At 43.2% G+C, this 24,287-nt stretch overlaps 1 protein-coding gene and 1 long non-coding RNA gene across 2 annotated transcripts; both read right to left on the minus strand.

Moving 5' to 3' along the window:
* Positions 1-370: 370 nt before the first annotated feature.
* IER5 (immediate early response 5) lies at positions 371-2,793 on the minus strand. Its single transcript, XM_039337125.1, has one exon. It carries the CDS (start codon positions 1,774-1,776, stop codon positions 985-987), a length of 792 nt encoding a protein of 263 aa, XP_039193059.1. The 5' UTR covers positions 1,777-2,793; the 3' UTR covers positions 371-984.
* Positions 2,794-5,984: 3,191 nt separating this feature from the next.
* LOC120305377 lies at positions 5,985-24,254 on the minus strand. The gene is made up of 3 exons (XR_005556024.1): positions 24,195-24,254; positions 23,374-23,475; positions 5,985-8,067 (listed from the first exon to the last, which is right to left on the minus strand). It is a non-coding gene; the product is annotated as an uncharacterized LOC120305377 (long non-coding RNA).
* Between the last annotated feature and the right edge of the window lie 33 nt (positions 24,255-24,287).

Consider the following 24,287-nt stretch of genomic DNA (forward strand, 5'->3'; position numbering starts at 1 on the left):
GGCCGTTTTTGCACCTTGCAACACTGTGGCCCATTTTTGTGCCCCCCCCCCCGGTTTTTGCGTGCCAGAGGCAGCACTCAGAGGAGCCTCCCTCCACCCGAGGGCACAACGCTGATGCGACCCTGGCACTTTGCAATAAATACGTGGGTTTTGGGTTGCGGTTTGGGCACTCATCTCTAAAAGGGTTGCCATCACTGCCCTAAACTATCCTTTAGAAAAGAGGTTCATCCTAAATTGCCTTTTCCTAACTGGATGCGCTTCTGATACGTGGGTCTGTCATCAATCCAGTTGGCGTGGAGAAGTCTGTCCTATGCCTCTGCTCCCAATCCTTGCCCAATTCCCCATCCCAGAGACTGCAGAAACACACGTGTAATGTAACAATGTCAAAATATTTTAATACGTGTCACACACGCAGTTACATTTTCATACAAAACACAACCAGAGAAAGAGCTTACTGTACAAAACATCCATTAAGACCCACTTTCCTTCAAGGGCCTTTATATAACAAAGACCAGGAGCAACAAAATGTCCCAGAGAACTCCAAACCATTGATTTGTTAACACACCTCAGCAACACTCATCATCAACACAGCCTAGCAGGATAAGAAAACTCTCCCCCCCCCCTTTTGGTCCTAAATGTCATTTGAAGATTTTTGCAACTCACAGAACATGCTCTGCATGGTAGGATAACAAGAGGTCTACTCTAATCTTTCCAAAAGTTTGCAGGTAGTGGAGAGAGAAAGGAAACTTCTGAGCAGGTGGAAACAAGCTGAAATACTTTCATGCAGAATGAGACACTGGCCACCAAGGGCGTCCAGAAAAGAAGTGTGAAGGGCAGCTGGGGGTTTGCTCCAGTCCCATCATCACGCACAACCCTTGAGGAGGACAGCACCTGGACGGGCCCCAAGCGCCTACTCCCTCAGTGTCTGAACCAAAGCTGCCCCACATTGTGTCACCGGGATCAGTGGGGGAGGAAGGTATACGTTCAGAAAGCCACAATAGCCGTACTCCAAGGGTTGAGGTTCCGCAGCACCGATCCATCGCAACAGATTTGTCCGGCCTCTGCCTTACCCGCTCCTGCGTCCTCCTTCTCTTGCCGCCTTCCTCGTTGATTGCTGCCCTCCCTCTCGCCCCCGCAGGACTTTTTGCTGAGTAGTCCCGAGAAACTGGAGCCGAAGATGCTGATGAGACTGGCCACATTGCCCGTCTCCATGTCTTCCTCTTCCTCCCTGCGGACCTTTTTCAGCGGAGAGCTCCCCGGAGACGTTTCCTCCGTCCCGCCATCTGGCTGCACAGCAGCGTTCCGCTTTCGGGAGCAGTAGAGCGCAGGAGGAGCCTCGGCCGGCCATTTGCCAGCTTCGCTCACGAAAGAGGAGCAACAGCAGCTGCAACAGCGTGGCAACCGCGGAACTTCCCTCGCAGACGACGGGAGCTTCCGGCACCACGCAGAAGTCCGGGGATCAGACGGGAAGATCGCCCGCGCCGGCGACAGAAAGGCGCGAGGAGGAGAGAAGGGCAGCGGCGGGCGCCCTCCTTCTTCCCCACCATCTCGGAGGGGATTCAGCGCAGCGGCTGCTGGCGAGGAAGAAGCAGCAGCAGCGAGAGGAGGCGAAGGTGAGCAATCGAGTTCACTCAGGTAGGCTTGTCGGGCGCTGCGCAGGACCAGCGACACGAGAAGATTTTTGTGCAATTTCACGCCGCCCCGTTGACCTCGCGCGCTGTACATCTTGCCTAGTGAGATGCTGACGATACGGTGAGCTTCCAGCTTGCACTCCATGCCGCCTTACTGCAGACAACTTACAGGGAATCAGCGGACACCCACTTCAACGAAGAGGCGAAGGAAGCCTTCCCTTAAAATATACGTTGCTCAGACACACGCGCGAAACTCGGAGGCGTTTCTCGTTTCTTAAATTAGCGAGAATAAAATCACAACATCGCCACACTGAGACACCCGCCTGCATGCCGCCGCCGCCGCCGCCGCCAAATGCAAGCCTGTTCGGGACGCGCGATTTTTATATCGCCCCTTTGCGTTCCGACCAATCAGAACACCCGGCCGTACCCGCCGTGCTTGAATCGTGTTTCCGCCAACCCCAGTGAATCTCCAGCGCGCGCCTCTTTGCGCGCTCCTATTCCCGGCCTTTGGCCAATGAGGAAGGTTGCAAAGGAAAAGGTTCCAGCGCTGGCTGGTTGTTTTTAAAAGAGCAACGCTAAACCTCGTGGGTTCTTGATTAGGCGTTGCGGTTCGCTGCTATGGGGAATTGTGGCGAAACCGGGGTTTATCTGGACACGAGTGTTCCGAGTTTTATCCTGGCGACAAAGGCAAAAATATTCGTAAATCCCGCGGCCATCGCATAGAATTCTTTAATTAAGATTTGATGCGTTGATTTGCACGTTTCTTTTTCAATTAGGCACACCGAACGTGATCCAGAGTTTGTTTACCAATAAAGCTGCGTGGATGGACGGTTGAGGACAAAACTATAATGCAGAATGATTACTGAAGAGTTTGCTACGAAGCTAGAGGAATATTCCTTTATTTCAGATACACAGTGCTGGTTACTTCTTGTTAGTCCAACCGTCAACGGTTTCCCGTCTCCCAAATTTTCGCTCTAAAGCCACCTTGTGGCAAGAAGTGGCAACTTAAAACCTTTACTCTCACTGTAACAATAGAATAATTCCTTTCTGCGGAGATTATTCAGAGGAATAATACTGGTTTTGCATCATTCTGGGAAGAGCTTATTCAAAACGTTTTGAATATATTTTGTAATACTTGGACAAGCAACATATGAATAATAAAGTTGGTTGCATTTAACAATACAGAATATATCTAGTAAAGGTCAAGAATATATGGAAATCAATAGATTCCTGATTGCTTCAGTTATTTTTGCTTGATTTCATTTTGGATTGCCTCACTTTAAGCTTGGGGGGGAGGTTGTTATAGAAGGCATGTTCCACTTACTGGAAGCTAAGTAGCAGAGCACTGGATGACTATTTTCTCCCCAATGTTATTCCAATTTCTATGGAGCCTCCAAAGCAAAATTCACAACAAACATCTCACTAAGCAAGAGAAATTATGGATTCAATTGTGGTCGTAAGTCAAGCACTACCTCTACTGTGCCCAACCTTTTCCATTACATTTAGGAAGAGGCTGTACACTCCTAGACTAGTTTCTGAATGCAGTTGTAAGTGGTGGTACTGTAGGATGTTAGTTCCAAGGACCAAGAAATCAGTGCTTTAACTTGTCCTTGATTGCAATCCTCTTTAAAGAAGTAGAAGTGGAGTTTGGAGATTATTGTCCCTAAAGAACCAAGTGCCATAGTGATAAAGAACATATTTTACTATGTTCAGCTGAATCACCAGGACAAGAATAGCTTAGCTCAAGGATCCTAGGCAGTGAAAACAGCATGCCTCTATTCAGTGCTTTTTTTCTTAAAAAAAAAAAAGTGCCGGAACTCACACACATTATACAACCCGCCCTGCCTACCCTACAAGATTCCATCCAAAAAAGGTGTCAGAATTCCGTTCTGGGCGTTCTATGAGAAAAAATGCCCTGTCTCTATTATTATCATGTATACTGGATGATGCTGTCCTTATATTTAGTCTGCAAAGCATAGTTAGGGCAAAATGCAGCATCAATATACTGAAGCAATGTGATAAAATAGAATTTCATATCAATTTTGTATATTGTCTAGGGAAGCACTTCATGACTATTATACATACATACTCATAAACAAGATTTTTTTTATTGAAAATTTTTATAAACATTTTACAATAAAATATCCCCCCTCCCACCCCATAACCCTCCCCCCTCCTTCCCAGAGCTGAATACAGGGTTAAAGAAAGAGAAAAAAAAACATACAAATTAAATGAACATCAATCCACTATACATACATCCCAAAAAAATTTAAAGTACTTTAACTCCAATACATAAAAACTACAAATCCAACCATACCAAGTTTAAACTATAAATTATTCAAAAGCTAAATAATACTTCCTAATCCCATATTTAATCTGTACAAAATTTACCCATCTTTTCCACACTGAAGTATATCTCTCTTGTGAATGGTCTTTCAGATAAGCAGAAATTTTTGCCATTTCTGATAAATGAGAAACTTTGAGAAACCATTCTTCTATAGTAGGCAAGGAATCCTTCTTCCAATATTGCCCAATCAGCAACCTTGCCGCCGTAATAAAATTTAACATTAAGATAATCTCTTTACCATCACAGTCTACAATAATACCTAACAAAAATAATTGTGGTGTAAATTTTATCCTTCTATTAAAAATCTTCTGAATGTTCAACCAAATCTTAATCCAAAAAGCCTTTACATTTCTACATGACCACCAAATATGATAGTATGTTGCATCCAGACAACCACATCTCCCAACATTTGGGCTGTACATTCGGATACATACGAGACAACTTTTGTGGATCAAGGTGCCACCTATAAAACATTTTATAAAAATTTTCTCGTAAATTTTGAGCTTGAGTAAATTTAACATTCCTCACCCAAATTATCTCCCATGTATCTAATAAAATCGTCTCTTCAAAATTCTGAGCCCATTTAACCATACAATCTTTAACTAATTCTGTTTCTGAATCCAATTCCACTAAAGCAGTGGTTCTCAACCTGTGGGTCGGGACCCCATTTGGGGTCGAATGACCATTTCACGGGGGTCGCCAAACAAGGCTGTCCGCCATTTTTTCCCCCTTTTCTTTGGCTACGCCCTTGGTACCCGGTGATGTATAAGTGGTTGGGGGTCACCACAACATGGGGAACTGTATTATGGGGTCGTGGCATTAGAAAGGTTGAGAACCACTGCACTAAAGCATTATAAACTCTTTTTATATGAGTTCTACTTTGATCTTTAATTTGTTTCATCAAATTCACATCTTCCGTAGCAAAACCCACTTTTTGATCTATACTCCATCTTTCTAATAATTGCCTATACTGGAACCAAGAATAAATAATATTTTCTTGCATTAATTCCTCCATAGATTTTAATTGCCAATTATTCCCTTCCCACTTAAGCAATTGTTTATAAGAAATCCTATCCATTTTCACTCCTTTCCTTATCCCCTCTATTGCGTGTCCAGGAATTCCCCACAACGGTATTCTGAAATTTAATCTATAGTATTTCTTCCAGACATGCAATAAAGCAATTCTTAAAACATGGGACTTAAAAACCCTATCCACCTTTTTATTATAAACTAAATACGCATGCCACTCATAAACAAGATTGATAAAGTTTCCCAGTTTAAGTAATAAAGCAAACAATGTGTCAATGACTTAATGGACTTTACACCCAAACTCCCTCACAAAAGCCAGATTTTAATCTATTTTTAAAAAGTGGTCTTAAGAAGAATTTCTGCCTTTATCTGTAGTCGAGTTTCACTGAAATCATTTAACTATTTTTTCTTATTAAATAAATATTCCAATGCCATCTATAAAGTGCAACCTATCTGCTTGCTGTCCAAATAATTCATTGCAAAAAACCTGTATGTATTTACCTAGAGCAGTGGTGGCGAACCTATGGCACGGGTGCCAAAGGGGGCATTCGGAGCCCTCTCTGTGGGCACACGTGCCGTTGCCCCAGTCTTGCCTCCGCCCGTGACCCCCTCCTCACCAGCAACCCCCTGGAGGAGAGTCACCCCTGAGCGTGGCCCATGCAGAGCAGCTCAGCCAAGGACATGGCAGCCAGGCAGCGTAGACAAGACTCTGCCCTCATGTCCCAACGCACACAGTTGATACTGCAGGGCGCGGGCAGAGGGCGTGGCTGCCATGGCACTGCTGGACTGCCTGGGTGATTTGCAGCGGGCCCTGGAGGTGGTGAGTGGCCCTGCGGGCAGGCAGGGTAAGGCAGTGGGGGCGGGGCAGGGAATGGGGCAGGGGCGGGGCCAGTTTTTGGGCACTCGGTCTCTAAAAGGTTCGCCATCACTGACCTAGAGGTTCAGTGGCAATTAAATCCAAATATGTGAGCATAGAATTACACTTTAAATGGAGTTCAGTATTTGTCTTGCTGACCAATACCACATTTCCTCACATACCTTGTTTTTTTAGCCACAACATTGATTTATTTTTCTAGTCGGATTTTATTTCTGATTTGACAAATGTACATAAACAACAGTAGTGAAGCTGGACATAATTTGAAAATAAGAACATACTTGAACTCACTTCTGAGAAGAAATGCCACCTTAAGTTATTTATAAAAATAACATTCATTTTCAAGCTTCCATTTAAATCCCTTCACTCACGCTCAGAAGAATAATCATAAAGGGATACCAGGCTAGAAAGCAGAAGACTGTAAGTTCTAGTTTTGCTTTAGTCACGAAAGCTGGGTTCCTTTAGGTTAGTCATTCTCTCTCTCAGTTTCATCCACTTCACAGGGTTGTTGTGGAGAAAACAGAAGGAGGAAGGAGTATTAGGTGTGTTCACTACTTACGTTAGTTATAAAAATAATAAAGGTGAGATAAAAATCTAATACGTTTCACTGGATTCATGACTTAGGGAAGGCAGTAGAGAATTGCACTGTTGATCGGTTAGGAAAGACTATTTCTCCCTAACTGTTGCTGGTACAGATGTCTGCATTCTTAATAGTTCAAAATAAACACAAGCCATGAGAAATGTTTATTTTAAGGCACAAGAATCCTTTTCCCAAACCAGATTCTGGATTCTTTGCATTAAACAGAGCTAGACCCTTTCTCAAGAAAGCATGGAAATACTATAAGCCATCATGATATTTTCTACCTATAAAAAAACAAAACCAATTCACTAAGAAAACTGAATAGAATTTTTTCTATTAATATAGTCTATAAGATAAATAAACTTAATGGGAAAATGTAATGACAGAATATGCTGGATAACATCAAATGTATCCAAGCTGCTTTTCTATATGTACTGTATGTATCTAAAAAAAAATAAAAATAAGCATATTAGTAATCAAGAAACAAATTCCATGAAAATGGCAAAAAGGCAGTGGTGGGATTCAGCTGGTTAGTACCAGTTCGGCAGAACCGGTAGCTATTTTTTTGTTGCCCAGGCCCAGAACGGATTTCTGGAAGCGGCATCCACACAGAGAACTGGTTGTTCACATATTTGAATTCCACCACTGCAAAAAGGTAACAGGTAACATTGAAAAGGCAGTATCACTATCACTAAAAGATTTCAAATCATGGGAACGAATATTTCACTTTATTCTATAGTGGTCAGACTGCATCACAAGTGTTGTGTCCAGCAAGGAGCTCCATATGGTAATAAAAATTCAGACAAACATGAATAGGTGCAAATAATGACAACGAAGATGATTAGGGGACTGAAAACATTTTGCAAGAAGACAGTGAGCTAAGTTGTTAACTTTAGCTTTGAGAAAAGACAACTCACAAGGTACACAGTAGCTCTTTCCAAGTACCTGAAAGAATATGATACAGATGATCAACATCTGTTCTCTTTCCTTCCATTGTGCAGGACTCAGAATAATGGTCTTTAAGTTATAGAAGATGGATGTTGGTTGACTATTAGGAACACTTCTAATTAACAAGAACAGCTAAACATTGGGTCCAATTATTGAAAAGAGAGGTGAGTTCACTGGTTATGTTCAAACAGAGAATGGAAAAACATCTATCAGGGATACTTTCATTTGGATTCCGTATGCACCAGAGGTTAGACAGAAAGGCTCAATTACTATGCTCTTCCAGCTTTGCTATTCTTTTCTTCTTAATAAATATGCCTAAGAATGCATTACAGTATAGGAAAAAATGTTAATAGTGGAATCCAACAGTCAAAAACAAAACAAAATGCAAAAACTCTGCTTGACATATATATGCAAAGTTCAACCACTAGAACCTGTAGAAAGGCTTAGCTGCTTTAAGGAGTTACTCCCACAGTCCCCACATATGTAAGTTTCTGCTTCTTGTTCACCCCATCATTGTAACAATCAGCCTTGTTTTCTAAGACTAAGGGACAATAGGCAAACAATGATGTATGTCCATGTTGCACAGGGTCCAGATCCTGAAATTCCCTCCTGGCATCTCGAAGGAACTATGCTGAATATCTGACAGACATGAAGTGCTCTAAACAGTTGGAGAAAGTAATAAAAAGAGAAGATAAATATTGCAGAAAACAGGCTGTGACATTACCCTTTTAAGAACACAGATGTTTTTTTCTAGATCCCTCTCCTCTCCCCTGTGATTTCATCCTCCTCCTTCCTTCTCCCCCCCACCTTCCCAGACTGATGTAATTCTTTAGTAAATTTCAAACAGAGGCAGTCAGTCACATGGCTGCTTGTGAGGCCAACTGCCTCTTAGGCAGCTGCATTGCCTTCCCACTTTCTTGCCCCTGTGTGAGAGCGACAACCTGCTTTGATTTCCAGGGTGTGCACGAAAGGGTTGTGGTTGCAGGCACACATGTGCCAGTGTTGCTCTTAAACAGTGGCTATGATTGGTTATAGACTATTTTTGTCTCTGTACCACAATTGGTTAAGATGGCTTATCACACACACAGACCCCCAGGGGAATGTTGGAGACGAGTAATCAGACTCAGACTGCTACCGTAATGTCATATTCTTCTTTTTCTGGTTGCTTGTTTTAGTCTATGAGGTCTCTCTGGATGCCTCTATTTTCCCATAAAAATGGCCCCACCTACCACCCTTGCTCAGCTGGGGTCACAGAGCAACACAGAGAGGGGGAATAGGCTGTGAGAAAGGATGTACATGTGTGTTAATCTCGCTGGTCTGGAAAGATTTGACAAATCTCTCCAGCAGCTCAGCTGCTCATTCCGAAGACAGCTCCTTGGCAGAGGGAGGAAAGCTGACAAGAGGTGGCTTTTATGTATTCATTTTCAATTCCATTTGATTTTTAGGGGGTGACTGCAGAACAGGTGATGATGGAGAAGGGAAACCTTTTCACAGATGGGCTACATCAAATCTGCAGGGAACCATTCCCTGTTAGGAAGGGAAAACAGACAGCCCTGCAAAAAACAGGGAACAGGAAACAGCTTGTGAAAGCCATTTACAATTGTCAAAGGTGTGCCTGCTGCCCATGAATGATTTGTTGTTCTGAGTTTATATTTATCAGACACTGGAAAAGCCCTGAGTGTAACTATTGGGGAGTGGGTATGGCTTGGTAGGACTGTGCAGCATCATATCCTGGCTGCTCAATAACCAAAATTCACAGATAAAGCCTGTGAATTCATGCAAATGGGTAGATGCAAACTATAATTCAAGATGGGCAGTTCTATTCAGCAATGTGTTGAGTGCTTTATATACAAAGCTTCCAAAATACTGTACTTACGCTGTTAGGACTAGATTTAAATTCCCACACTGATGGACCAAAAAGATACTGTTCCATCTACTTACAAATCAAACTTACAGGATTAAGGAGGTCGTGTCTCTTGAGTTGAGATGGTTACTTTGGCCACAATACATAAATGGCTTGACATACCTTCTGGGTATCTTTTTGATTTCCCTGTCTAGCCCACTATGTTGATATTTTCTTAGTAGTCTCTGTCACACCTACACTCAATTTGGTGGGCTCAAGGTTGGCCATGGCCAGCCCACTTTCTCACACTTTTCAGACTGGACCCTAATTGAGCTTGCTGAGATCAACCAAAGTTGGCTAAGTGCTGCTACGAAGATACAAAGGGTGATTATAAGAGTCTTGTAAGAACAAATTTTAAGTAGCCCTCCCAATGAGAGTGAGGATGGAGAGGAGGGCCATCACTGGCCAAAATGGCTTAGAATTCTAGGATTTCACATGGAGGGCTACTTCCTTAATCTAAATTGGCCCCTCCCAAATATTTGTCCCTTTGAGACATATGCACATATCTGTCCTGCCAGAAAGTCCCAGTTACTTATTCATTTCTACTTAAATGGAGTAAAGTAAATGTTTTGCAATATTAGCAATGCTCTGCCATAGTTTAAAAAACAGCTTTGGGATGGATAAGATGCCACTCCATTATATCCAGTCTTCTTAAATGTGGTTGGATTATTTTTGGTGGACAAAGATCTTCTACAAGATACAGTATGAAATTCACTGTTAATTTAAGTTTTTTTAAAAAAAGATTAAGCTGCTTTGGATTTTTGAAGCTATTTTGCCTGGATGATTGTCAGATTTGCATATATTCTTAAATCCATTCCACCTTGTTTCCACCTCTAGCTGCAAACGTTTATTGTTTTAAAAAAGATACTCAAAGACTGCATTAAGATAACAAAATACATATTTTATCATAAAATACACATTTTTATTAGGGTGAGCCTTAAACATGAATTTTTGTATGCCATTTTGCATTCTCTTCCATATATTAATCAAGGAAACATAAATCTAATCAATCTACTTAACAATGTATCCTAAATGAATTATTGAAGTTCTACACTCATAATAGCAACATGAAACTTCTATCTGTAGAAGTATTCTCTCACTGTTTACTAAAGCAGGGAGCAACATTATTTCTTACTTTTTTGCATTTTTCAGAGGCCTTTTCTTGGCTGCTGTCGATGGCAGAATATTCTACTAGAGCACCTAACAGTTGAGCAGAATAAAAATATTATGTCTGCAAGGGTTCACTCTTGCATTAAGATATCACGTTCTATTAGGACTAGAGCAGTGGTGGCGAACCTATGGCACAGGTGCCAGAAGCGGCACTAGAGCCCTCTCTGTGGACACGCGCACCGTCGCCCCAGTCCTAGGCCTTCAGCTGGGTTTTATAAAACCTTTCCGCTTTAGGCCTTCGCCGCCATGTGCAAAAAAAAAAAAAAAGGTTCAAGCAGTCAATTTTAACTTCTCACGGGAAAAAAAAGATCTTGCAAAGTTGGAATTGTGTCAGAATCCAATTATATTTCATCTTTAATTATCAAATATAGAAACTCCCAATTCTGCCTTCTCTGGATTCTGCCATAAGAGGGAGAGAAGGGGGAGAACAAAGGGGCTTTATGGCCCTCACTTCCTTCAGTATACTTCTAAGGAGCTGAATGCTGAATGTGTGTGTATTGTAACCTCAAAGCGTTAGCACCAAAGAACCTTACCATAACAAAGAAGGGTATTTGCCTTTCATGTAGTTTATCTGAAGTCTCCATCCAGACGGAAGAAAGAAAAAAGGGGGTGGAATTGTGATACCTGAAACTATCACTGGAAGGGGGTTTGATTGGGTGGGACTACTGGGGAACCCCTTAAAACCTTGAATGGGAGGGCTTGGACCCCAAGTCCTGTCTAGCACACCTGCAACCACTTCTTCTTAATAAAGGATTCCTGCTGGAAGAATTATTCCAAGAGTTCTGTCTTCTTAAGATGCAAAGTGGGGTGGGTCCTTACATTAGACAGGACTTGCAAAATTAATCCACCTGGAAGGGAGACCCTTGCCGGGGGATTTTGCAAAAAATTTACAATGTCAGACACTGGAGCAAGAGAGGGGGAAAACTCCCTGGAAAGAGAGCCGCTGACCCAGTTGGAACCTTGCCAGATGTTGGGAGCCGAGAGGTCAGATTCCTCAGGGGAAGAAGTGGTGGAGACACGGGACCACAAGCCTCGCTGGTCAATGGGCGTTGGAAAGAAAAGTGAGTGGGGAAAGGAATCAAGAAAGGTGATCCTGAGACAGGGGACCAAGCAACCAGAATGGAAGCAGGAGATGGAGAAATCCCTGCACGCAAGTGAAGAGGGAGGAAGCTGGGCACCGTACTCAGACTGGATCCTAGAGAAAGCTATTGACCTGATGAAGAGAACTCTCAGCTCCCTAGGAGAGGAGAATCCTGAACCCTACGGCCACCCCAGCTCCTGGAGCCACAAAGGGAGAGACACCGAGGGGGACGTGGAACCTGCAACCCCAGGGACATCTACTGATCCAGGAGCCCCCACCCCCTACCGGACCACAGATGGCAATCTGGACGGACGACACTACCACCCACAACGGAGGCACCGATCCATTCCAAGACGTCCACCGTTGGAGGTGAAATTCAAAGGGGAGCCAACACGCTTGGGGTTTTTCCTAACCCAAGTCCTCAGCTACATGGAGGAATACGGGCAGGACATTCCCAGCGACAAAGCCCGTATCCGGATCGTGCAATCTGCCCTGGATGGACCGGCTGCAGATTGGGTGGTGAACTTGCATGACTCCAATGCCTCAGAACTCAGTAACTTCAACCGTTTCATGTCCTCTTTGAGAAGACGATTTGAAGACCCCCTGGCAGATCGCAAAGCCCGTGAAAGGATAAAAACGATGAGGCAAGGCAAACGCCCGGTGGCTGAATATACACAAGAATTCCGGGCCATTGCCAGCAAACTGAATTGGCCAGAAGACATCCTCCTTAGCCATTTCAAAGACGGACTAAACTATGATCTATATGACGCTTGCCTGCCCCGAGGGGAGCCACATCGACTTGAGGAATGGTACGTCTTGGCAGAGGAAGCAGAGATCGACATATTGAAGAGGCACCGCCGAGGAAAACAATGGAGCCGCCCCCCGCCTGAGCTGACGCACGAACCGGTGAAATCATCGGCTACAGCCAAGAAGCAAATGGAGTGTTTCAAGTGTGGAAGAGAAGGGCATCGAGCTGTAGAATGCCGCTCAAAGGCCCCCCAGCACAACCCAGACAGATCCCCAATCAACCAATCTGGAAAGTCTTCAGCTAAGCCAAAAGAAACGGCCATGAGAATGATGGAAATTGCAGAACCCCCCCACCTCTGCTCACCAAGGGGAAAGAACTCCAGCCTACACCACAGGGCCGGTGGATGCCTCAGATGACAGCTCGGAGGGCGAACCCCTGGTAAGTGGATGCATCACACCCATCTTCAAATCAGTGACTATATTAATCCCCCCCATGCCCGAAGCTATGAAGGTGAAAGCCTTAATAGACTCTGGCTGCACCCGCTGCCTCATTAGCCCAACACTAGTGGGGAATCTGGGCATCCCATCCAGGAGACTGGAACAACCAATCTCATTTGGCCAGTTAGATGGATCCATAGCAGGGGGGGTGCCAGCTACCCTAGCCACTCTACCAATACACCTCTCCCTGGGCGAACATGAAGAGGACATAACGTTTGTGGTGACCCCAGGTATGGAATGCCCAATGATTCTAGGGATGGAATGGTTGAAAAAATGGAACCCCTGGGTAAATTGGAGGACGACAGAAATCAAATTCCCGAAGGGGGACCCTATGGACTTAAAACCCCAAGGGAGGCTACCAGAATCAAGAATAGAAAAAGCATCCATAGGAGAGGAAAAAGGATTAACAGAAATACCAGAGGAATATAGAGACCTTGCTGAAGTCTTCAGTGAGGAGAGGGCGAATGAGCTCCCCCCCCCACCGACCCACAGACTGTACCATTGAATTCAAGCCTGGGGCAAAACTCCCGAAGCCCAGATTATACTCCATGAGCCCAAAGGAGAAGGAGGAAATGGAAAGATTTATAAAAAAAAACCTAGAGAGAGGTTTCATTGAGCCAGCCAAGCCTAAAGTGGCTGCCCCGGTCCTTTTTAGAGAGAAGAAGGATAGCTCTTTACGCTTATGCGTGGATTATAGGGCCCTGAATACAATCAGTGAAAGCAACCTATACCCTCTGCCCCTCATGAAAGACATGCTGTCACACCTATCGAAAGGGAAAAATTTTTCTAAACTAGACCTAAGGGAAGCTTACTATCGCGTGAGAATTAAGGAAGGGGACGAATGGAAGACTGCATTTAACTGCCCCATGGGGTGCTATCAATTCAAAGTCTTGCCATTTGGATTACAAGGGGGCCCTGCAGTCTTTATGCAATTAATCAATGACGTTCTAAGGGAGCACCTGTTTAAGGGGGTCCTTGTTTACTTGGACGACATTCTTATCTTTACTGAAACAAAAGAGGAACACGTCAACCTTGTCAGAGCGGTTTTAAAGAAGCTGCGAGCCGCCCACCTATATGCCAAACTCTCAAAATGCGAATTCCACCAGGAAAGGATAGACTACCTAGGTTATCGCATATCCCCCCAGGGCATTGAAATGGACCCAGAGAAAGTCAAAGCAGTATTAAATTGGGCACCACCCCACACAAGAAAGCAACTACAAAGCTTCCTGGGTTTTGCAAACTTTTACCGCCAATTCATCCCCTCATTTGCCCAGATAGCCTTGCCCCTCACTAACTTGCTAAAAACGAAGGGAACATCCTCAGTAAAACCTAGCCAGCCACTAACATGGACAATGGAGTGCCAAGCAGCGTTTGAGAGACTAAAGAGACTTTTTTCTGCCGAACCAGTACTAAGGCACCCAGACATGGACAAGCCCTTCGTAATACAGGCAGATGCGAGTGATGTGGCAGTGGGGGCTGTTCTATTACAAGAAAACAATGAAGGAGTATTGCAACCCTGTGCATATACATCCAAGAAACTCACGGAAACAGAATAGCGCTGGCCCGTATGGGAGAAGGAGGCTTATGGGATACGTTGGGCATTACTCACGTGGCGACAGTTCCTGGAAGGCAACAAAATCCCCTTCCAGGTGTGGACTGATCACAAAAATTTGGAAGCCCTGAAAACGTCCAGGAAACTCAATCCCAAACAAGCCCGCTGGTCCCAGCATTTTCACCAGTTCCAATTTAAGCTCAAACATTTACCAGGAAGAAAGAACTTCCTGGCAGATGCACTATCTCGCATGCCCCAATATAACAGCGCACGAACCACAGACTCTAGACCAATAATGGCAGAGTCACAACTGGCAGCACCAGTAACCACAAGAACCCAAGCCAAATTAAAACCACAACTGGACAGCCAAACTGGAATTGAATTCAGAAAAAGTTTGGAAACAGATGAATGGTTCCAGAAAAACAAAAATGTGTGCACAATGAAAGACAGGTTGCCTTTGGTAGGGGAAAAATTATATATACCAACAACTCAAAGAGTCACTTTCATGCAGCTTTGCCATGACACAAAATCAGCAGGGCATTTTGGATTTGTAAAAACTTTACATTTAATTAAACGACAATTTTGGTGGCCATCCATGAAAAAGGACATAGAAAGTTATGTAGCCAGTTGTCCAAAATGTGCCATGGCAAAGAGGTTGCAAGGGAAATTGCCAGGACTATTGCAAACAGTGGCAAGTCCCTCAGCCCCCTGGAGAGAAATAGCCATGGATTTTATAGTGGAATTGCCAGAAAGCAATGGGATTACTGTGGTCTGGACGGTCACGGACTTGTTTTCCAAACAGGTGCACTTTATCCCTTGCCAAAAGATTCCCACTGCAAAAGCCTTAGCAAAACTTTTCATCCAGCACATTTACAGATTGCATGGGGCACCCCAACGCATCATCTTTGACAGGGGGGTGCAATTTATGTCTGCATTTTGGAAGGAATTTTTGTCCCTCTTAGGAACCACTCAGGGACTGACATCTAGCCACCACCCACAAGGAAATGGGGGGGCTGAAAAAATGAACTCCATACTTAAGCAATATTTAAGATGTTTTCTTAGTTTCCAGCAAACTGAGTGGGCAGACTTACTCCCTTTTGCAGAAGTTGCCTACAATAATGCAGTCCACTCCAGCACAGGTTACACTCCTTTTCAAGTAGCCACTGGTCAAAGTTTCAACCCCATGCCAGAGTTAACCCCAAACGAACCAACGATCCCTTCACTGAAAGAATGGATGAAAAAATTACAAAACACCTGGCCAATAGTTAGAAAAGTACTAGATGAAGCTAGGCAGGCATACAAAGCACAAGCCGATAAAAAAAGGGTTGAGCCTACACCATTCATTATAGGAGAAATGGTGTACTTATCTACAAAATACCTAAAGTCCCTACAGCCCTGTAAAAAACTTGGACCAAAATATATAGGACATTTTCCAATTAAAAGAATCATAAATCCAGTAACAGTAGAATTAGAATTACCCAAAAATCTCAGGCAAATACACCCAATTTTTCATTGCAGCTTGCTGAAAAGAGAGCATCAGTCACCTCTACGGCCAAAAATTCCCCCCCCCCACCTCCACTCATGGTGGAGGGTGAACAACACTTCGAAATAAAGGAAATCCTTGATTCTAGGAGATATCATGGAGCAACTCAGTACCTAGTTGCCTGGAAACACCTCCCTCCCTCACAAAACGAGTGGGTCCATAAACGTCATGTCAGAGCCCCAAAGCTATTGAAGAAGTTTCACACAGAGTATCCTAACAAGCCTGACTAAATTTTATACTTGTTTTGTTTTCTTTCAGGTGGATCTCTCTTAATTTTAAGAGGGGCCGGATGTCAGAATCCAATTATATTTCATCTTTAATTATCAAATATAGAAACTCCCAATTCTGCCTTCTCTGGATTCTGCCATAAGAGGGAGAGAAGGGGGAGAACAAAGGGGCTTTATGGCCCTCACTTCCTTCAGTATACTTCTTAAGATGCAAAGTGGGGTGGGTCCTTACAAATTGATTGATTGAACTTTTTAATCCCACCCAGTCTGCTGTTACTACCGCAGCCACGCCCGCCCAATGGGCCACACCCACCCAGCACTCGACGATGCATAAGTGGATTTTGGGTTACAGTTTGGGCACTCAGTCTCTAAAAGGTTTGCCATCACTGGACTAGAGCTACAACTTCAATATTGTATCCAAGCGTGTCAGTGATGTATTGATGCCCAGAATAAAATCTTCTTATAAATCTTCTCTCAAGGTTTGCACCACAGATTTTACAGTTATTTGGTCAGTGGGTTTCAAAGTTTCAATGTATTGATGTTGCTGCCAAAATAGATCCTCCTCTTCTCTCTATAAAAGCCACTGGAATCCAGAAATTAAATGTGTCTTAAAACCAGCATGAACTGCATAACACCACAATGTTAGTAATCTAGATATGTTGGATTTCAGTTCCTATAGTTCCTCTCCTGCAGGTTTGTGGTTATTTAAAATAAACCATGGTTTATTATATTTGTTTTTGATATGTTGAGCTGCTGAGAAGCAACTTGAAATTTTGAACATTTGGAATCTTAACAAAAGTCTCAGGGAAGCTATCACCAAATGGTTCTCTTAGGAGCTGACTTCACAAATTCACTGTTGCAAACCCCAAAGCCTGCAATCACTTCTCTGAGCCCATGGTTCTTTTTCCTCTTGAATAACAAGAGTTATTCAAAAAGATTTCTGGTAATTGAAATCCATGTCAGTCTGAGGCATTTCCATCTATCCAAAAAATAATAATGAATCCCTAGTTTCTACAGGACACCGGAGATAAATAGGAAGTGTCTAGAGGCATGTAGCCTAATCCTGATTTATCAAGAGCCTAACTTCCTTATTCTACAACCTGTATTGTGACCCTAATAATGTTCTAGTATTATTAATATTAAAGTTTTCTCTGTATTGTCTCTTGTAGTAATACATTCTGGATCTGTAAAGAGAAGGGCAGAATCAGCATGAAAGGCACCCATCAGTAGTGTAGTATGATAATTTAGGCAAGGTGAAATCTTTATCCCTCTGCTGGGAGAATTCCCTTTTTCCACAAAGGCAAAGAAAATCTTTGCTGCCTGAAGCAACCTTGCAAAGAGAAGGGGCTGCCTCGGGGCTTAATGTAAAAAAAATAAATCAGTTTTATTCAGCTAATAAAAGCTATTGCTTTGCAGGGCAAAAGCCTTCTAACAAGCATCTCTGGTTGATCAAGTCTGATTGAATGAGCTTATGTGGGCTCCCATGGTGTTTGTACATCTCTGAGAAGATGAAAGAATTATCTCTGGTAATATGTCAACAACCAAATCTTTCCTACTAAGTCCTTTCTGTAATGGGAAAAAAAAGTTTTAGAACCAGATCAGAGCAGCGAACACGATGCTCTTCTTGAACTGCTGCTGGGTTTTGTTGTTTCTCTTACCAATGAGAGGAATCCTATTGCGGTGCATCTTTGCAGTCTTGTCATCCCGTGAAAGCATATTGCAGAAGCCCAAACAGAGGAGACCGTTTTTGGAAGATAAAGAGAGGAAGGAGTTAGACAGTCCCCCTCTCTTTCAACTTTACTTGGGAGGAAAAAGCCTTAGTAACAGTTTTTCTGCTGTTAATAACCTAGTGCTGGGTGACAATGGAATACCTGAGGGAGAGGACAGTGGGACCCAGGCCTTGGGAATTCCGCTTCAATTCACACCAAAAGCAAATAGGTCAGGCAAAAATGTAACAAAAGAAGCTAACAGAATAGACCAGACATGTCAAACACAAGGCCCGTGGGCTGGATGTGGCCTGCAAAGTGGTTTCATGTGGCCCATGAAGCCATCCTGGAAACAGTGAGGGAACGGCCAACCAGGAGCCAATGTACAATTTTGTGGTGGCCATCTATGCTGAAATGCATTCAGTCTTATCTCCATAAGCCACCCCCCCATGGCCTGAGAGGAACAGTGAGGCTCTTCCAGTGGATCATGCCTTGGAACTTGCCCTGGTCCCACCTTCTGTGAGATCTATCTCACTCCTGCCCAGGCCCCCACAGGCACCCTTGATGCGAATGATGTAGAGCTGGCCATACCCACCCAGTAGGCCACACCCACTCCATCCACGCCTACCCAGTAGGCTGCACTCATCCTGGCCACACACACCTGGCCCCCTGAGGGCAACCGCAATACTGATGTGGCCCTCAATGAAATTGAGTTTGACACCCCTGGAATAGACAGTGCCCTGTAAAATGAAGGAAGGTCCAGTAATTTTTGACCATTTTTGTTCTTTTTTTAAAAAAAAAAGGCACAAAGACACCATTTTTTTTTGTTTTATGACAGTGTAGCCTCCTAGTAAAAGTAGGAACCTCATTCAGAAATCCAAGCTGCTTAAGCAGGGAAGGAACAGAGAAAAAAGTGAGTGAGAGGGTCTCGGGAATTTTTCCTTGGTATGAACAAGAAACTGGGGCAGCCTTGGTGCTGCATGGTGGAACTGCTCCTGATGCAAGTTTAATGACTGAAAAGTGCCTTTGATGTCAAGAGACAGCATATCTGTGCATTGGTAAAAGATGGACATACAGTCAAGGCTGTATGCTGACCTCCTTGATGAATGAGAGTAACAACATCTAGTAAGATACATCCTACTGTGTAACAGTTTGGTCCTTGGTTTTTATTGATGATGAGAGACATTGATGTTGTAATATTAATTTTAGCAGGCTAGATGTATTTTGTCCATGGGAAAGAGGTATGAAGCCCCGAGGCAGATTGCATTGTGCCAGTGGGTTGGAGTGGATTCAGTATGGAGATACAATTGGATAAGGCAGATTTTTATAATTTCACAGGGAGAGCAATCAATCTTCTTTTTCCCTGTAGTGCATTTTATTTAGAGAGCCAGTTTGATATAGTGATTAAAAGGCATCAGGCTAGAATCCAGGAGATTGTGAGTTCTATTCCAATCTTAAACACAAAACCAGCTGAGTGACCTTGAGCCAGTTACTCTTTCTCAGCCCTGGGAAGAAGGCAACTTAAACCACTTCTGAAATGTTGCTAAAAAAATTGCAGGAATGAGCCCAGAAGCCAAAAACTGACTCAAAAATGTTTGTGTGTGTGTGTGTGCAGTATCTTGATGGTATGAAGTAGCTCAAGAGGCTAGTCTTATTATAATGTTGAACCAGGACACTGATTTCTAAATCATAATTTATAACTTAATGTGTTAGGCCACAGGTCGGCAACCTGCGGCTCCGGAGCCGCATGCGGCTCTTTGAGCCTTCCCCTCAGCCTCCTCTGCCTTTGCAGAGAGAGACAGAGACAGAGAGACGCAATTGCGCTTCCCTGCTTTTCTCTCTCTCTCCCTCTCTCTCTCTCTCTCTCTCTCTCTCTTCTCTCTCTCTCTCTCTCTCTCTCTGTGTGTGTGTAAAAGAGAGTGCACTCACAGTGTTCTCCGAGGAGCTGAGAAGCTTAGTGGGCGGAGCTCCTCCCTTTGCTGCTCTCTGCAGGAAGCAGGAAGCAGCTCCTCCCTTTGCTGCTCTCTGCAGGAAGCAGGAAGCAGGAAGGGCAGGAGAGAGTTAGCTAGCCCAGCTAGGCTGACTCAGGAATTCTGGGAGTTGAAGTCCATGAGTCATAAAAGAGACGAGGTTTTATACTCCTGAGCTTGTTGGACAACAGCTTGAAGCTTGCCAGGTGAGCAGCAGATGGGGGGGGGAGAAAGAGAGAGAGAGAAAGAGAGAGAGAGAGGGAGGGGGAGCGAGAGAGAGAGAGGAAAGAGAGAGAGAGAAAGAAAGAGAGTGGGGGAAGAGGAGTGGCAGACCAAGGGCAGATAGAGAGGGAGGGAGGGAGAGAGACAAAGAGAGAGAGAGACCCTTTTGACATCTAAAATGAAGATAACACTGTATATATCCTTTTTTTACCTTTGTGTGTATGTAATTTTATTCTCTTAAAGCATTCTCTTGGTGATCATTGTTTTAATAGTATGGATATTCCCAAGAGTCATATTTTTACTTTTATTTTTAATGTGTGTGTGTGTGTGTGTGTGTGTGTGTGTGTGTATATATATATATATATATATATATGTAGGTCTTTGGTTGTTCGGGTTTTCTCCCGCGTAAAATTGGAAGTGTCTTGGCGACGTTTCGACGAAGTCCCATTCGTCATCTTCAGGCTGGTGTTTTCAGCTTTGTGCTTCGAGCAGCAATTGCTAGTACCCGCATCAACCACTTCGTAGATGGCAGTAACACCATGGTCAGATCTGCAGAAGAATTTCTAACTAGAATTAAGACCCTTAGGGTGGAGGATGATGAGATGATGGTGTCGTTCGACGTCACCTCTCTCTTCACCTCCATTTCCCAGGACTTAGCCATCTCTGTCCTGAAAGAACGTTTGACATCTATGAGTGAAAGTCATCACCAAGATTCCCTTCAGACGGAAGACCTCGTGAAATTGATAGAAATATGTCTCCAGACTTATTTCACATTCCAAGGTACCATCTATGAACAAATAAAAGGAACCCCGATGGGCTCCCCCATCTCCAGTATTATAGCTGAGGTAGTCCTTCAACAGCTTGAACATAAGGCTATGACTTTATACCAACCCAAATTTGGGTTCGATACGTGGACGATACATTTGCCATTGTCAAAAGACAACATGTAACTACATTTATGGGAATATTAAATTCCATCTACTCTGACATAAAGTTTACTGTAGAGGAAGAAAGACACAATTCTCTTGCCTTCTTAGATGTTCCCATCCACCGTCAACCAGATGGATACCTACATACGAAGGTATTCCGTAAACCAACCCACACGGATAGAATCCTCCATTACCAGAGTAATCATCCTGTTTCCCATAAAATCAGCTGCATAAAAACGTTATTTAAACGCGTTGACTCCCACTGCAGCACGGATGAATATAAGAAAGAAGAGAGGAGACACCTCTTCCGTACGTGCATATATAACGGTTATCCATTAAAATTTATCAAACGACATTGTACAACTTTCCAGCACCAGACCACCCAACGAAGAAGGGATTCCCCCCTACAAAAAACACGCATCTCCCTCCCATACATAAGTAACATCTCAGAGGCCACAGCCAGACTACTAGCACCCCATGGTATAGAAGTAGCTCACAAACCTAACCAAACCCTACGATCAAAAATTATGCGTCCAAAGGACCCCCTACCTACCATGGAGAAATCTTCTATTGTTTATAAGATCAACTGCAAAAACTGCGAAGGCAACTATGTGGGAGAAACAGCCAAACGCTTGAAAACTCGCCTCCACGAACACAAACTGGCCATAAAACGAGGCGAACCACACTCACAACTTTGGATGCATATGGCACAACAAGGCCATCAGTTTGACTTCAATAACACCCTTATCATAGCCAGTGATGCCACGAAGGGAGGTCGGCTGCTAAAAGAAGCCTGGTTCTCGAATAACAACTCAATCAATCGTCACATTGACTTGCACCCAGCACAACAAGCGCTACGAAAATGGAACTCAAACCATCATCCTTTATATCACAAACCTTACAATCAACATCCACAACATTCTAAACCAGGAGCTACACCTCCTCCCTACCAGAAACAATCTGATATAGACTACCCAGAAACCTCCCAACAATATCAAGGGGAAACCACACCCCGTTTAATTGGAGAAAACAACAATAATGACATTGGAGCGCTTAAGAAATTTGAGGATAGAACCACTAAATTTAGCACTACCCATAATAATAATAAAGGTGGATATCCCATACAGAGAGGGGAGAAAAAACATGTGATGATGACCCGTTCGCTTGATAAAAGGGAAAGTAACATGAGCGGGGAATCTGCCCAAATACCAACAGACTTTTGCTCACAGAAATGGGGGGGGATTTAACTTGAATATTAACCTACGAGGGAAGATGAGCATGGGGGACACCATGATGGAGGAGGATGATTCAAACATTGAAAAATACCACATCCAGTTGATGCTTGTACATGCGAGCGAAGATAAATACGGGAGCACGCAGCAGAGGAAAGATGTTAAATTGCAGCCGATGAAGCCCCGCCTCCATGGTAGGATACACAATGACATCAAACTAAATCCCCCCACTGCAACGAGAGCCAGTACTGCCGGGAGAGGGCGGAACATAACTTTAACAATACCCCCTGAGGTCGACGGAAATGTGAACAAAAGTGCTCGAGAGAACGACGGAAGAAATCTTTACTCCGATTCCCCCTCCCACCTATCAGCTGTTCAGCAGAGAATGCTAGCACAGTCTAGGAACCACGTGCAGACGTCTATGGAACCCGTTTGAATCACCTTGTTAGAAACGGTCTCTCAGCCCTGAAGATGTTGGGGAGTTTTCCCAACGAAAGCTTGGCAACCTTTTAATATAGTAAAATACTTTAATTAAAGTATTTTAACTTTAAACTCTCCTGGTGAACGCGCTTTATTCATTCCATTTATGGAATATACACATACATACATACATATACACACACATACATACATACATATATATATACACATACACACACACACACACACACACACACACACACACCTATAATAAAGGTAAAAAAGGATATATGCAGTGTTATCTTCATTTTAGATATCAAAAGGGTTTTGTGGCTCCCGGTGTTTTGTTTTCGGTGGGAAACGGGTCCAAGTGGCTCTTTGAGCGTTTTCGGTTGCCTACCCCTGTGTTAGGCAAATGCATCCAATTTAACAAACCATAACTAAACAAACTACAGGTTAGTGAAACAAACATGTACAAACAATATATATTAAAAATAGGAAATTCTCTTGTTTTGTGCAAACAAAATTTGAAGCCAGGAGTAGCTGCTGGGGAAGTAAAACATAAATGGAGAGAAGCATTCTGTTGCAATGATAAAAGGCCTTTTAAAATGCAGGGGGAGGAAAATATTAACAAATGGAATTATAATTATTAGATGAAATCAAAAGCAGGGAGGGATTACTCATTTTGTTATTTTGGTCTCTCTATATTTTCTTAATTCTTATTTAATAGTCCACAAATGCAAGTAAGCCTGAGAAATACTTACATAGTTTAAATCCATTTCCTCAGAAGCATCACCCTGAGTTAGAGGGTAAATATCCAATACATATATCTTCTGGTTGGATAAGATGTGATAATGACAGCAGCTCTTTACAAAACAAAAGTTGGGAATGATATATTGTCTAAGTTTGCATAATATTCTAAGTCAAAATATGTTGGAGAGTATTGTGCGAATTTGGCTATTGCAGTTCATAAAGTAATTGCATGAATCAGCTGTTGTGATTTATTCAATAAACCATGCTTAAATATACCATGGTTTTATGTATCAGAAAAGAGAGACATTATAGAAAGAATAAAACTAATTTAAAGAGAGATTTAAAATGTCTATAAAGATACCATAACTGGGCAACAAAAATGAAAAGTACTTTTCAAAAGTGCTTTTAAGTCCCTGCTGTTAACTAGTAGTCCAGAATTTTGCATGTCCAGTATGGTAGTCCAATTCCAGGACTTACCAATTACCTTTTCCTTTTGAGATACAGTAGTTTTATATTTGGCTAGGTAAATTGTTAGACTAGGACACAGGAAACCCAAATTCACTTGTAGTCATGGAAACTCATTAGGTGATTCTCTCTTAGTCCACACAGGGCTGTTGTCCTGAACATAAAACTGGAAGAAATGCTTTATACTAAGCCCAGGAGGAAAGGTGGGATATTAATGCAATAAATAAATATAAGAATTGCCATTGGGGCCCTAGAAGTTCTTTTGGAAAGAGAACTTTTAAAAACCTGCCTGCATGTCACAGAAACCCAATGAACTGAGATTACAACAAATACCTCCTCCTCCTCCCTCCCCCCCCAGATTACTTACGAACCCCTCCTTTCCCCGGCGCATTTTCATTCGACCGCACGCTCAGACGGGAAGGCGGAGCCTCCCGTGTTACATCATCACGTGGGGCGAGGT

Source organism: Crotalus tigris, unplaced genomic scaffold (assembly GCF_016545835.1).
Source record: "Crotalus tigris isolate CLP2741 ecotype Arizona unplaced genomic scaffold, ASM1654583v1 scf7180000017668.6805642782:7212621, whole genome shotgun sequence".
Lineage (NCBI taxonomy): Eukaryota > Metazoa > Chordata > Lepidosauria > Squamata > Viperidae > Crotalus > Crotalus tigris.